The 12,583-nt window shown below is 38.3% G+C and overlaps 2 protein-coding genes across 3 annotated transcripts; both read right to left on the bottom strand.

Annotated features, from left to right (window-relative positions):
* Positions 1 to 4,174: 4,174 nt before the first annotated feature.
* LOC18052427 (transcription elongation factor B polypeptide 3) lies at positions 4,175 to 6,958 on the bottom strand. Its single transcript, XM_006447951.2, has 8 exons — positions 6,782 to 6,958; positions 6,210 to 6,453; positions 5,972 to 6,109; positions 5,793 to 5,871; positions 5,413 to 5,478; positions 5,170 to 5,245; positions 4,708 to 4,764; positions 4,175 to 4,582 (listed from the first exon to the last, which is right to left on the bottom strand). The coding sequence occupies exons 2-8, from the start codon at positions 6,414 to 6,416 to the stop codon at positions 4,492 to 4,494; spliced, it is 714 nt and encodes a 237-aa protein (XP_006448014.1). The 5' UTR covers positions 6,417 to 6,453; positions 6,782 to 6,958; the 3' UTR covers positions 4,175 to 4,491.
* Positions 6,959 to 8,492: 1,534 nt separating this feature from the next.
* LOC18052428 (glutamyl-tRNA(Gln) amidotransferase subunit A, chloroplastic/mitochondrial) lies at positions 8,493 to 12,573 on the bottom strand. 2 transcript variants are annotated; one of them, XM_006447952.2, is made up of 10 exons: positions 11,929 to 12,573; positions 11,201 to 11,512; positions 10,910 to 11,089; positions 10,723 to 10,817; positions 10,378 to 10,453; positions 10,037 to 10,114; positions 9,600 to 9,693; positions 9,400 to 9,449; positions 9,098 to 9,211; positions 8,493 to 8,757 (listed from the first exon to the last, which is right to left on the bottom strand). In XM_006447952.2, exons 1-10 carry the CDS (start codon positions 12,472 to 12,474, stop codon positions 8,665 to 8,667), a joined length of 1,638 nt encoding a protein of 545 aa, XP_006448015.1. In that variant the 5' UTR covers positions 12,475 to 12,573; the 3' UTR covers positions 8,493 to 8,664. The 2 variants fall into 2 exon arrangements, with proteins under 2 accessions (XP_006448015.1, XP_024046148.1); XM_024190380.1 differs by having other exon boundaries at positions 11,171 to 11,512.
* Between the last annotated feature and the right edge of the window lie 10 nt (positions 12,574 to 12,583).

Below are 12,583 nucleotides of genomic sequence, written 5' to 3' on the forward strand. Positions count from 1 at the left end.
ATCGCCATCCTTTGGTCACCCTTTACTACGCCCACAACCCCGTTTACTCTGTACTTCAAAGCTAAGTAGTGTGTGGATATAACACATTGGCTTACTCTCATAAACGGCAGCCCAAGTATTATCTGGTAGGGGCTCCTTTCTTCAACCACGACAAAATCCAGCATTATCGTCTTTTCAAACGGCTTCGATCCCACAGTAACTGGCAGCTCGACGACCCCCATGGGTGTTAACCGTCCTCCTCCGAATCCCTTCAAGGATGTGTTCGTCCGCTTCAATTTCAAGTCCGCAATTCTCATATTATCTAGGGTCGACTTAAATAGTATATCGATCGAGCTGCCCGAATCTGCCAGTATTCGCAGGAATTGTTTACCCGCCACCATCGCCTTAATCACCAGTGCATTCTCATGAGGGTATAAAATACCTTCATCATTATCATCTGTCGACATAATGGGAACTTGCCTCACTTTCGCCCTCTTGATTGTTGGCAAATTGAAAAGCATCTCTTTGCTGGTCAGGGCATATCTCCCATAATTCTTCTGTGCCCTGTTCGAATCTTCAGCCAATGTCGCCCCTCCTGCTATCACCCGGATAGTTGGCTGCTCACGCTCCAGACTCCTCTTGACTCCATCCCCCAGCGTATATTGTGATTCAATGATAAGGAATGCCCCATCTACATACTCATCCAAGTACCGATTTCTCACCAAATCCTCCACCTGATTCTTTAGGTCACGACAATGGCTGATAGTGTGACTATGAGTATCGTGAAATTTGCAGAATCTGCTTTTATTTCGTTTGTGAGCTAGTTTGGTTACAGGGGCAGGAGGGTACAGCAGGCCTCGTCCCTCGATCCTCTCGTACAACTCCTCCATAGAGGCTTTCAATGGGGTGTATTGTTTATACACTAAGCTCTGATCAATTAGTTGGACTGCTCGGCTATCGTGGATATCGTCTCAGGTTGGTATTATAGGTAACTGGTTTGGTCGACCAGCCTTGGAGTTAACTGCATTCAGCGCCATGGGAGCGTTGTGATAAGGATGGGCAGCTATCTACCGAAATTCTCGTTGCCGCTCCGGGAATAAGGGGCGCTGAGGCTAAAGTCGGCTGTGTTGGAACTGTTGTGATCTTTGAATTGCGGGATAAGGGCGGGATCGAGCTAATATTCCCCCCATTACTGACGATTCCCCAGCTCGCTTTCCCGACCCGCTCCCACTCAGTGTTCTCTTTTCCTTTCGCCTTAGCTCATCTAGCTGCTCACTCTTTATCCTCGCCGTTTTTTCCTCTTTAATTTCTATATCCCTCCTCGCTTGTTCATATCCCGCTGAATAACTTTGAATGATAGGATTTCTCAAGTTGTACTACAATCTCCCTATCCTCACACATTCTTTTAATCCTTTCAATGCCTGTGGGTAATTAAAAGCCCCCAAATCAAGCACGGCCCGATGATATCTCTTTAAAAAATCACGAAGGGATTCGTGTTCCTCCTACTTCATCCCTATCAATTCCATCATATCGTCCTCTGGGGCTACCGCTTCGCGGAACTGCTCGGCCAGCTCTTGGCACATCTGCTCATATCCCCTTATATTTCCACGTGGCAGCTTACGGTACCACTCTCAAGCTCGTCCCTCTAGTGTCAATGGGAACACCTTGCACCTCTGAGCTGGTGTTAACCCATGCACACTTGTCATGTCATTGAAACGCTCAATATGCACCAGCAGGTCGCTTCTCCCGGAATATTTGATGTCGGGAAAACGAAAATCTCTCGGAATCACAGTACTTATGATCTCGGCTGATAGCGGAGATTCTTCATCCAACATTATCCTCCAACTCGGAGGCTTTCTCTTACCCTGGATCTCATCCATCATCTGCGCCAACTTTCGTACCTTACCCTCCAATTCTAAAGCACGGTCAGAATCGCACACAGCTACTTGATCTCGCTCCTGCTCGGCATTATGCAGCCGCTATCTGAGCTCACTTTCATCAATATTTGCTTCTCGACCATCAATTCCCAGAACTCGCCCAGAGCGAGATTGGTCTCTCCCTTCATCCACGCGCTCTCCTGGGATCTGACCTGCACTTCTATGGGAATGCACCTCATAGGGTTGGTCCACCAACAGAGGGATCTCCTCGATTCTACGCCTTCGTAGGCTGGGTTCTGCCACGGCTTCATCTCTCACCGCGATGGTCTCACAATCCATTCTTCGCTCATCCCTCAACTCATGCAATATAGATGTGAGAGTCTCCATTTGCTTCTCCATCCGTTCCATTCGCTCTTGCATCATCCTCTCTCTAGCCTCATTTGCGATCTCTCGGAGAGTGATCGTTTCACCAGTTTCATTGTCGCCCCCTAAGGCATCCTTCATTGTCGCATCCATAACCGATCGTTCGCTGTTCCTCTGATGACTACTAACTTAGTGGTAGCTTTTTATTCAGCTTCCTACAGACGGTGCCAAAATGTTGATGCTGAAATCTGGTCGTCCTTTGCCCGACCTGATCGTTCCACCAACGTTTGTGTTGTCCACGAAGGGAAGGTTGCACTCTCCCTGCTCTAGCAATTGCCCGTGCTCCTGGGACCCAAATCACCCTTTCTCTCCTTTCCAAGCTTGCGCTCACAGAAATAAGTCAGAGACACCGTTGGTTTTGCCAGCATAAACCCTCTGATACTTAAGTTAGAACAAAGTGTTTACGGGTAAACTGTATGATTTAAGCGAGTAAACTAAATACAGTATTCTCGGCACAATTTGTATCGAAGATCTCTGTAAAATGAGTTATGATTTCAATCTTGCAGAGTTTTCCCTTCTCTCTAAATTTTTTCATCCCCTTCTTCATCGGTCTCTTGGCTTCTTATAGCCATCATCCCACGTTTTCTGAGTATTCTTCATGCCCCCCATTTTCGGGTGATGGCAGACTCTCATGGGTCTCCAACCACCGAATCGTGGGTAAATGTGGGATGTCATGTTCTCCCCAGCGGTTCGGGGTATGGCGAAATTGTCGCGATTTCGTGAGATCGCGTGCTCTTTCTTTAGGTGATGAGCATCTGGTCGGTACATATCTCTGGTCGGTGCTCGTTTCTAGTTGGCACATGCCCGTACATGATGTTTTAACTAGGACTCTGCTCATGCCATTCAACTGGGGAGATTCGCCTCAGGGTGAGAGATGAGGACATAGCTGAGTTGGTACTTTTTATTACTCAACACGTTATGTTAACTAAAGCCAAGTGTGTTGCCTGTGAAGACATTAAGCACATTGTCCTTGAGACTATTCAAAATGCTATATTCGAACGTTGATATGGGATTAAAATCAGGGAAGGTCTTTGCTAAATTATGCCAAGAGGAGAAGGGTTACTTGTGAGTTACAATAACTGTCTCTGAACCTACTTGTGCTGTGATGGATTCATAATGCACGCTTATGTAAGCAGTCTGGTCACAATTGGTAGCGAACTTCTGCTCTGCTGTTGTGAAAAATCATATAGAAAATACTTTTGGTCACGATTGGCAGCGAGATGTCAAGATACTATGAAACTCTATGCCATAGATTTGAGAGTATAAAGAAGCTGTGTAAACATAAGATAACCCATATGAACTACTAAAAGGGACCATAGTGAGTAGTGACTAAGAGGAAGAGGAGGATCAGATGGTGTATACACAGTTGTTGGAGCATATGATGGAATTGGATTCGGGGGAATCAACGGCAGGCAATCGGAGTCAGAACCGGAATGGCTTCGCAAGATAATAATCTCTGTAGACAATTTCTGAATTCTCACATCCATCCCACTCCAGAATCCATCAAACACACTTTCTTCAATCTCATAGCGGTTCTTCAACTCAGCAAACACAGCAGCATGTCAGTAACCATAGCAAAGGCTTCAGCAGCAGGTGGCATTGCATCGCTAGTTGAGATTTTAACGAAGAATGCTATATCATACAAGCCGTGGAAAGTAACCCATTTGAGATTCTTTTCTGTTCAAATATCATTGTTGTTCACAAGCGTAATTAGTTCTGTAATTTTCACTAATGTCAAATATATGAGCATAAAATTGGAATTTTGTATGCACAAACAAGTAATAGGAGTTAAAAAAATTGAAATAAAAATTGCGTTAATTGTTATTTGGAGAATTTCCTACCGATAATATATATATATATATATATATATATATCTATGTACGAAAATTGGGACAACTTTAAAATTCAGCGGAATTTCATATACTTTGCAGTTTGCAGTTCCATTTGTGGACCATGAAAGAGATCCATTAGATTTTAAATGAATATGATAAGAGCAGAAATCATAGCCAATAGCATCGTGAAATAATACTCTCCATGCAGAGACAACAGAAAATACTTGATTTATATCTATCGCATGGGAACACATTGGCGATACATGTAATGAAGGAATTTGAGATTTTATGCATAAATACAAATTGGAGCAATTGTTCACACATAAAACCATCAACACTGCCATCAGCATTGCACTGTTAATGGTGAGAAGCGAAAGCTTCTAAAATCTCCTACCCAATGGCTTGCTATGATTAGAAGTTGAACCAGAAGCTTTACTTGAAAACACGCTACTACCCTTCGCAGGAGCAGGACTGCAAATATGAAAATGTTTTCACATGTTATGTGAATGAAGAACATACAGCTCCTTATATATATATATATATATATATATATGTATGTATGTATGTAGGTATGTATGGAGAGCTAATAATATTACCTATAGGTCCTTTGCACCGCATTCTTCTTCATTGCTGCGAGATTTTTGAATTCTTGACTGTTCAAAAGAAAAGGATGGAAATTTAAAATTAAGTTCACGGAAAGTAATCTGAATCAGCAAAGGCTCAAGTGACAATGAACATAAGATTATGAAGAAGAAGGTAGGATTTGTTCCCGCTATTAAGCATATGTATGTAAAATTTTTATCAACATGGGCAATTAGACTGGTTTGCAGTTTCATGAACAGTGGATGCATTTTAGATTATGTGACATTTAACACACAGAATTAAAGAATGGCACCCATCGGATAAATAAAAACTTTCACCAATCAAGCCCTCAAAACAAAAACAATTTATTCCACCATAAAAATTTTCATTATAAATTTCATAATCCGTCAGAATCACGTTTCACAAAATTGACCCACATTTATGCATTATGGGATAAGACAATATTAGTGTATTACCTTTTAAGCAAATCTAATTTTGCCTTCTTCATCAAGCTGCTCTTCCCACCTGAAATGCCATATCCTGGTCCATTGCCTGCAAAAATCACCAAAGGTAGATTGAGTAACAGAAGAATAAATATATTCATCAATCCTTTGTGACAGCCTGCAGAAGGTCCTATAAGGTCCTTGGAATCCATTAACAGGTAAAGGGAGCAGTTACAAATAAAAGAAAACCAACCACAACAGATCAGCAAAATTTACCCCAGCTTCTTTTGTTGCTTGAGGGTGGAACCTTTTCACAAATGCGAATTTGCCGACTTTGTTTCTCTACAAAAGTTACGCACGAAGTAGGAACTTTCAATAAGCATAAAATAAAAAAACAAATATAAGTACTCGAACATCTTCTACCAGTCATGAAATCAATGAATCAATCGACTAATATCTTCACTCGACAACTCAATACAATGATCAGTCAAAATACAAATCAGAACTCTGATACAAATTACAAAATATTGCCCGCACCGAGCTCATTATATCAAGCACTCTTAAACACACAAAAGGGGTTGCGAGGTGGACCAGAATTAACTACTTTAATTGTGGAAACAAGTTTCTAAATGCATTTGAAATGAATAAGAACATACGAGCATCTGCTTTCTGGTATAGTTGCTTTAGACGATTGGCTGCTACATTCTCAGCCTCAAACACATCCTTGGTTTTCGCCTAATAACAAATCATCTCGGTTCAGATCAGCACTCCATGAGAGAATGGGCATATCCAAAAAAGACAAAAAAAAAAAAAAAATCATATAAGAGAAAATTACCTCGTACAATTGTTTCCATCTAAATGCAACTTTCTTCTTCTTCATCCTCTCAATTACAAGATTGAAGTTCTTTTCACCAAAATCTTTCTTGTAGAATTTCATCCAGAGCTCATCAGTCACTGGACTAAGATCTCTTCCCTACAAAATTTTCACAATGTAAGACAAATTATACAAGCATGGCAAAACTAAAACATCAAAGAAGTCACATTCTAGGCCCTATATTATATCTTAATCTTACTATTGTAGAATTCTCTACGTGCATAAGCTGGTCCCTGGTACAGTGTGGCAAAATTTGCTCTAGAAGATGTGAATCAGTCTCGCCAACATCTCCAAGATACCTTATATTACCAATGACAACTTTAACACAAAGATCAACTAAGGATGGAGCTGGACGTCTCTCCACAGACCCAGGCATTATTCGCACATCACTCCCCTTGGACTTCATCTTCCACGACGTGTAGTATTATTATTTATATGTGAGCCTAAAAAAAAATAAAATATACAATCAATTCTTACAATGTCCATCATGTTTGCACCAAACTCATATCAAAGGATTTAAGGATCTTCAGAAACAGAGCTTCAAGATTTATATTAATTTAAGACCCAAAAAAAAAAACAAAACAAAGAAATAAAGAAAATTCCAGTGAAGATGAGTATCATGAATTGAAATCCAGCAGACGTAGTAAAAATCTAATAATTACCTCCAGAAAATTAAATAATAAAATTAAAAATTTGATAATTAAAAAAAAAGATGGATCTACGAAAATATTGAAATATAAGCAGAACCGGGAAGTGGTGATGAGAGCTGACCAAGTGATCGAAGACGGAGACGGGAATCGATTATCGGAATCCGACTCGATGATGATAACGATATCAAAACACGAAAGATTTCTGCTGAGGCGCGCGCCGTTTCCAACGTGTGTATTGATAATTGACGAGGTAAAGTTTGGAAGAATCTTTTACTTTTATTTTATTTTTAATATGTTATTGGTTTTATTTGTTTAACCTCAGAAAATAAAAATAAAAAATAAGGAAAGAAAACCCCTTGTTTTGTTTGTTTTCCCTATGAGGTGCTGTGACGTCAAATTTTTGGTTTATATAATTCTTGTTGATGTACTTACGTCAATAAAAGATGATTAGTCATTGTTTAAATTCTAAGCCAAGGAAACTTTATATTTATACTTTCACTATTTTACTTTTTACATTTTTTATCTGACGTGCCATACTAAAACTTTCTTTAAACCATTTTTTTGTTCAGTCACATGAAAGAAAATAAAATAAAAGTAGTTGAAGAGATTCTTTATGGGCAAAAACTACTTTGCAACAGGGGTTTGTTACCCCTTTTTTGTCTTTTTCTAGGTCAACTACAACAGAATCCTGTAATTTGTTATAAAAACGAAAAAGTTAAAAATTTTAAATTTTTACATATTAGTCCCACACCTACAAATTTTTAGTTACATTGATGCTTTTGGAAGCCACGATTTTCAGGACAAAAACTCAATTAAATTTATTTAACTGTGCAATTAAATTTACTCATTTTATTTTAGAACAAAAACTCAATTAAATTTATTTAACTGTGCAATTAAATTTACTCATTTTATTTTAGGACAAAAACTCAACCAAAAATATAAATTCATTGCCCAAACAAACAAAAATGATTTTACAAATTCATTAACTAACACTTTATTATTATTAGTAAATTAAAATATTTTTACTACATAATTAAATAGTTTAGTATGTTAATTAAATATTGTTATAAAAAAATAAAACATTACCTACATAGAATATCAAATTAAATTTATTTTCGTATTTTTTATATTCCATCTACTTGACATATAAAATCTCTTGTTTGAGAAAAAAAAAATATAGGGTTTGAACCATGCTCACATGGATAAAAGAAAATTGGTTGCCGTATTAAATTAAAAAAATTATATTTATATTTATTATCAATTATAGTTAATAAATAATATACATAATTTAACTATGTAATAAAGTAGTTAATTTATTAATTAATAAGTAAATTTATTAATTTAAATAGATATTAATAAATGTAAGAATAAGTTATTTAATTGAAAACCTAATTCAAAAGAGTAAAAAAAATTAAAATATTGTGGACTTATATTTCATAATTATAAAATTTTTAATTTTTCTTATTTTACATGAACAACAAGAACTTTTAATGTTAATGGCCCAATAATCACATCAAACCATCGTACAACTCTCACGTTAAATCTAACAGTAAATTTGAAAAAGACAAAAGAAAGGCAAAAGAATGAAGTACCAAACCCCATGGGTATGGTTGCTGGACCCATTCTTTATATGGGAAGGGACAAAACCCCAATTCAAACTCTCGTGAAATCATCAAAACCAGCCCCTAGTTTTGTTGTAACTCTTGTTTAAGAGAGTTTATTTTAACTAAATCTTAGCAAGAATCACACTACTCACTGGCATGCTTTAAATCTCTGGAACCAAATTTCAAGGCTCTAATTTTTGGGTGGGTGGGTGGGGAGAAGAAAAAAAGTTCAGATGGCAACAAAATTTTATTTGGCGTCTAACCAACTATGCTTCATTCGAGTAACTATAGAAGAATGAAAAAAATAAATGATTTACTTTACATGCCAACGACTATTCTGTCTTCAGGTACTAAAATTGTGCGAGCATAGGAGTTTAAAGGCATCTCCAGAAAAGAAGGGTCATTGTGGAATGCCATCGGCTATGAGTGGCGGAACAAATCTGCAACCTTGAAGAGTCTGCTCAAATATATGACCCACTTTCAGCAGTTTTCCCTGCACATGTAAACAAATGCAGCTAGATGAAATATTTACTCCTCATTGTAAAGAAAAGATTGTGCGGCTTCCAAACCAATATTTCGTTCCAAGCACTCTTTATTTTGCTAACAGAATTGTAAATGTGCAAATTTTTTCAGCATATCAATTTACTTGGCATTGAATATGCTTTGCAGTCTTTAGGCCTCAAGAAAACATGCTAATTAATGGGAATGACAGCTAATAATGGCCAAACAATCATCAAGTGATTACAGACAACAAGAGCTGCAGCAGACAGTAGACTCAACTTTGCAACTCAAAACTATAATTAGCAATGGATATGGATATAGATGGTCAGTACCTCATCAAATGCTGCACCAATCATTTGAAGACCAACAGGAAGGCCGACGGGTCCCCCTTCCACGAATCCACATGGCAAAACCAATGCAGGTAGACCTGCCAAGTTAACATTTACCTGCAGCAAGTCACAAGATAAGTAAACAGAAAATTAAATGAGATAACACTCGGACTTGGAGCTATGCTGTGTATGCTAAACACTGTAAAATTAGAAATTAAAATAAAAAAAAAATTACATATTTACATGGTGTTACACAAAAGGGAATCTAAATATGGCATATCATTCAGAAACATAAAGATGCTTACGGTCATGATATCGCCTGAATACATTGCCAGTGGATCATTTTTCTTTTCACCTGTAAACATCACAGTTAATCAGGCAACTTCACTCTAAAATAATTGCAGAAATATTTAATTAATTCAAATGCTAAATTCTTAATCCTCATTTCTGATCGAAAAATGGAAAACAAAAGAAGAGCATCAAAAAGAAAAGAAAGGCAAAATACCGATTTTATATGCGGCTGATGGGGCAGCAGGTGAAATTAGGATATCATTTTCATCCAAAGCTGTCTTGAAGCTTTTCTGGATTAAGGTCCTCACCTGAAACACTAATTGCAATCATATCTTTCTTCTTGAACACCATAAAATTTTGTATCCTGAGTCTTACAAAACAACAGCCAGATAATGAATAACTAAAAGCGACTTTCCACATGCCATCGTAATAAACTCCAATCAGAAAAAAGTTCTAACAACATCATTAACCTCCTGAGCCCTATGATTTCCCTAATTGCAAGTGCCACAAGTCAGGCTTGTCAAGGAAACAGTAATAGAGATATTTTTGGTTCTCCAAAACAAATACGAGGAAATCTCTTAGCCACCTTAAGCATCTTCAGGTTAGAGGCAATTACCCCTCCTAAGGATGAATACATCAATAGAATGGTACCTGCTGAGCACGCTTATAATATGCATCATAGTAACCAGCTGAAAGGGCATACGTTCCCATCAAAATTCTCATTTTGACCTGCAAAAAGTTTGTATAACAATTTAATCAACATTCCATATGGATAAAAATATAACTTAGACATTTCTTCCGAGCTAAGTAGCAACCAGCTGTACACGTCTCCGATTATGAAATAGTAAAAGAAAAAGTAGCTTGACACATCAATGACAATTTGACAATGTGAACTAGGTGGCAAGCAGCCCTACAAAATCAATAACATTTAAAAATTCAACAAAACATTAAGCAAATGGCAAAAGGATCTTATAGCAACTTGAGATACATGCCTCAGAGCCAAATCCTTTTGCTCTAGAATCTCCATAGAGTGCATTTAGGTCCTCAGCCGCAGCTTGGTTGCCGTACCTGGTTATTGATGCAAATGATGAAGGCGGGGATTCAAAGTTTATCAAAATTCGATATGCTATATAGAGAAGCAAGTTGCAATCATCTTTTCTACTTCAAAATTAGCCACCGCATTTTTTGTTCTTCTTCCCTACCTTCCCATAAATTTACAAATAAGAGTAACTCTTCTACATAGCATGAAAGGATTTGGCTTATACTAATTTATCTATAATATCGGAATCAGAGAACCAGAGAATGATAATCAATCAGAAGCATTCTCCTCAAATCACCTGACACCGTCATAACGAGATAAGTTGGAAGAAGATTCAGATGAAGCTAGAATATAGTAGGCTGGCAACCCAAGAGAGAAGGACGGTAAAGATACCTGCAATTGAAGAAAAAGAAAAAATGTATATTAGGAGCATATTCTAATATGCATGAACTTCACAACATAAGCACTGAAAATATAAGAGGCACCTCTGACAAAGTACATCCTAATTCTTCCAGATGAGAAACAGCTCCAAGGACTGTAGATTTTACTCCACTATCAACTCCGTTTTCAAGAGTTTCACGGATCACACCAACCTTGAGTCCCTTCAATGGTTTGGATTCTAAAAGTGCAGCAGAAATAAGTTGAGACGTGAAATCAGGCACCTCCTGGAAATTTGAAATTATTATAAATTTAAAAGATGAAAATAATTGACAAGTATGAAAATAATTGACAAGCATGCGGTAAACCTGTGAAACTGATATTTGAAGAACACGTACTTGCTTGCTACTAGTGGCATCAAGTCTATCATGCCCAGAAATGGCACTAAGAAGTATTCCTGTATCAGCAACTGATGAACCAAAGCAACCTATGACATCAAGTGACGACGCATACGCTATAAGTCCATATCTTGAGACACGCCCGTATGTCGGCTTTAGCCCGACAACACCACAAAATGACGCAGGCTGCCTAACACTTCCACCAGTATCACTTCCCAGAGACACTACGCACTGCCTAGCAGAAACAGCTGCAGCTGAGCCTCCCGATGATCCTCCTGGCACCCGAGAAATATCCCAAGGATTTGCAGTCACCTAATGAATGAACAAATGCATCACCTGAGTAAACCAACTACAGTTACCAGTTGTAAATATCATTGCATATGCAATCAAATTCTAACCATACTTCACATAAAACACTCTTTATCACAGTATCTTCTATCCTATTCCTCTCCAACCTAGCGAATTGCAGATGTCAAATCCAAATAAATACCGTCAAATCTTGAACATAAAATTTAATGAGAAGGACAAAGAAAGTCTATTTAATTGAAATTACTGATAAAAAATAAATAAAAATCTGCATTTTTAACCGGCGTTATGTAGCTAAAAGAAAAATGGAGTAACAAACAAGAGTTACAGTTCTAACATTACTAAAAGTTCAAACTTTATCAGCTCTAGCTGTTATTGGCATTTCCCAAAGAAGCAAAAAAAAAAAATAAAAAGCTCAAAACCTGAAAAGAAGAAGATTCAGTGGTGCTGCCCATCCCAAACTCATCCAAATTGGTCTTACCCACCACAATCCCATCAAATTCCTTCACTTTCTTAACCGCAGTGGCATCGAAAGGCGGACGATAATTCTCCAAGACTCTAGAGCCAGCCGTAGACGGCATATCCACCGTACATATATTATCTTTAACCCCAACCAAAACCCCAGCAAGGGGCCCCACGTTTTCGTTTCTCTTGATCTTATCATCGATGGATTGTGCTTCTTTTAGCACATTGTTGGAGACGTGGATGAAGGACTTGAGTTGCGGTTCGGCGAGCTTAAGACGGGATAGGTAGGTTTCGGCGAGCTGGGTGGCGGTGACCTCGCGGGAGAGGAGGGAGTGATGGATGGAGAGGATTTGGGATTCGGGCGGTGACGTAGAGGAAGGCGATTGGTCGGTGACGGGCTGTGAGGAAGAGAGAACGGGTTTTGTGTGAAAATGGCGGGGTTTATTATTGGCTGGGAAGAACCGAGAGAGCCTCCGCGGAGGATGGTGGAGAGTCGACAGCATTGCTTTTGTTATCTCTTTCCCCGCTTCCAGAGAGTGACACAGATCACAGCAGAACACATGGTTTTACAGTGATAACACGTCTGACCATTCGAAATTTCACCCATTTTTT

Source organism: Citrus clementina, unplaced genomic scaffold, assembly GCF_000493195.1.
Source record: "Citrus clementina cultivar Clemenules unplaced genomic scaffold, Citrus_clementina_v1.0 scaffold_2, whole genome shotgun sequence".
Taxonomy (NCBI): domain Eukaryota; kingdom Viridiplantae; phylum Streptophyta; class Magnoliopsida; order Sapindales; family Rutaceae; genus Citrus; species Citrus x clementina.

Bases quoted from the DNA above. Each gene is read 5' to 3' on its own strand.
- LOC18052427 (XM_006447951.2), bottom strand. From the start codon at position 6,416: ATGAAGTCCAAGGGGAGTGATGTGCGAATAATGCCTGGGTCTGTGGAG. The intron at 5,479-5,792 runs GTATGTTCTTAT...TAACTTTTGTAG, and splicing joins ATACCAGAAAGCAGATGCTC to AGAAACAAAGTCGGCAAATT. The intron at 5,246-5,412 runs GTAAATTTTGCT...TGATTTTTGCAG, and splicing joins AAGCAACAAAAGAAGCTGGG to GCAATGGACCAGGATATGGC.
- LOC18052428 (XM_024190380.1), bottom strand. From the start codon at position 12,474: ATGCTGTCGACTCTCCACCATCCTCCGCGGAGGCTCTCTCGGTTCTTC. The intron at 10,818-10,909 runs GTGCCTCTTATA...CTTCAATTGCAG, and splicing joins TAGGATGTACTTTGTCAGAG to GTATCTTTACCGTCCTTCTC. The intron at 10,115-10,377 runs GCATGTATCTCA...AACTTTTTGCAG, and splicing joins CAAAAGGATTTGGCTCTGAG to GTCAAAATGAGAATTTTGAT.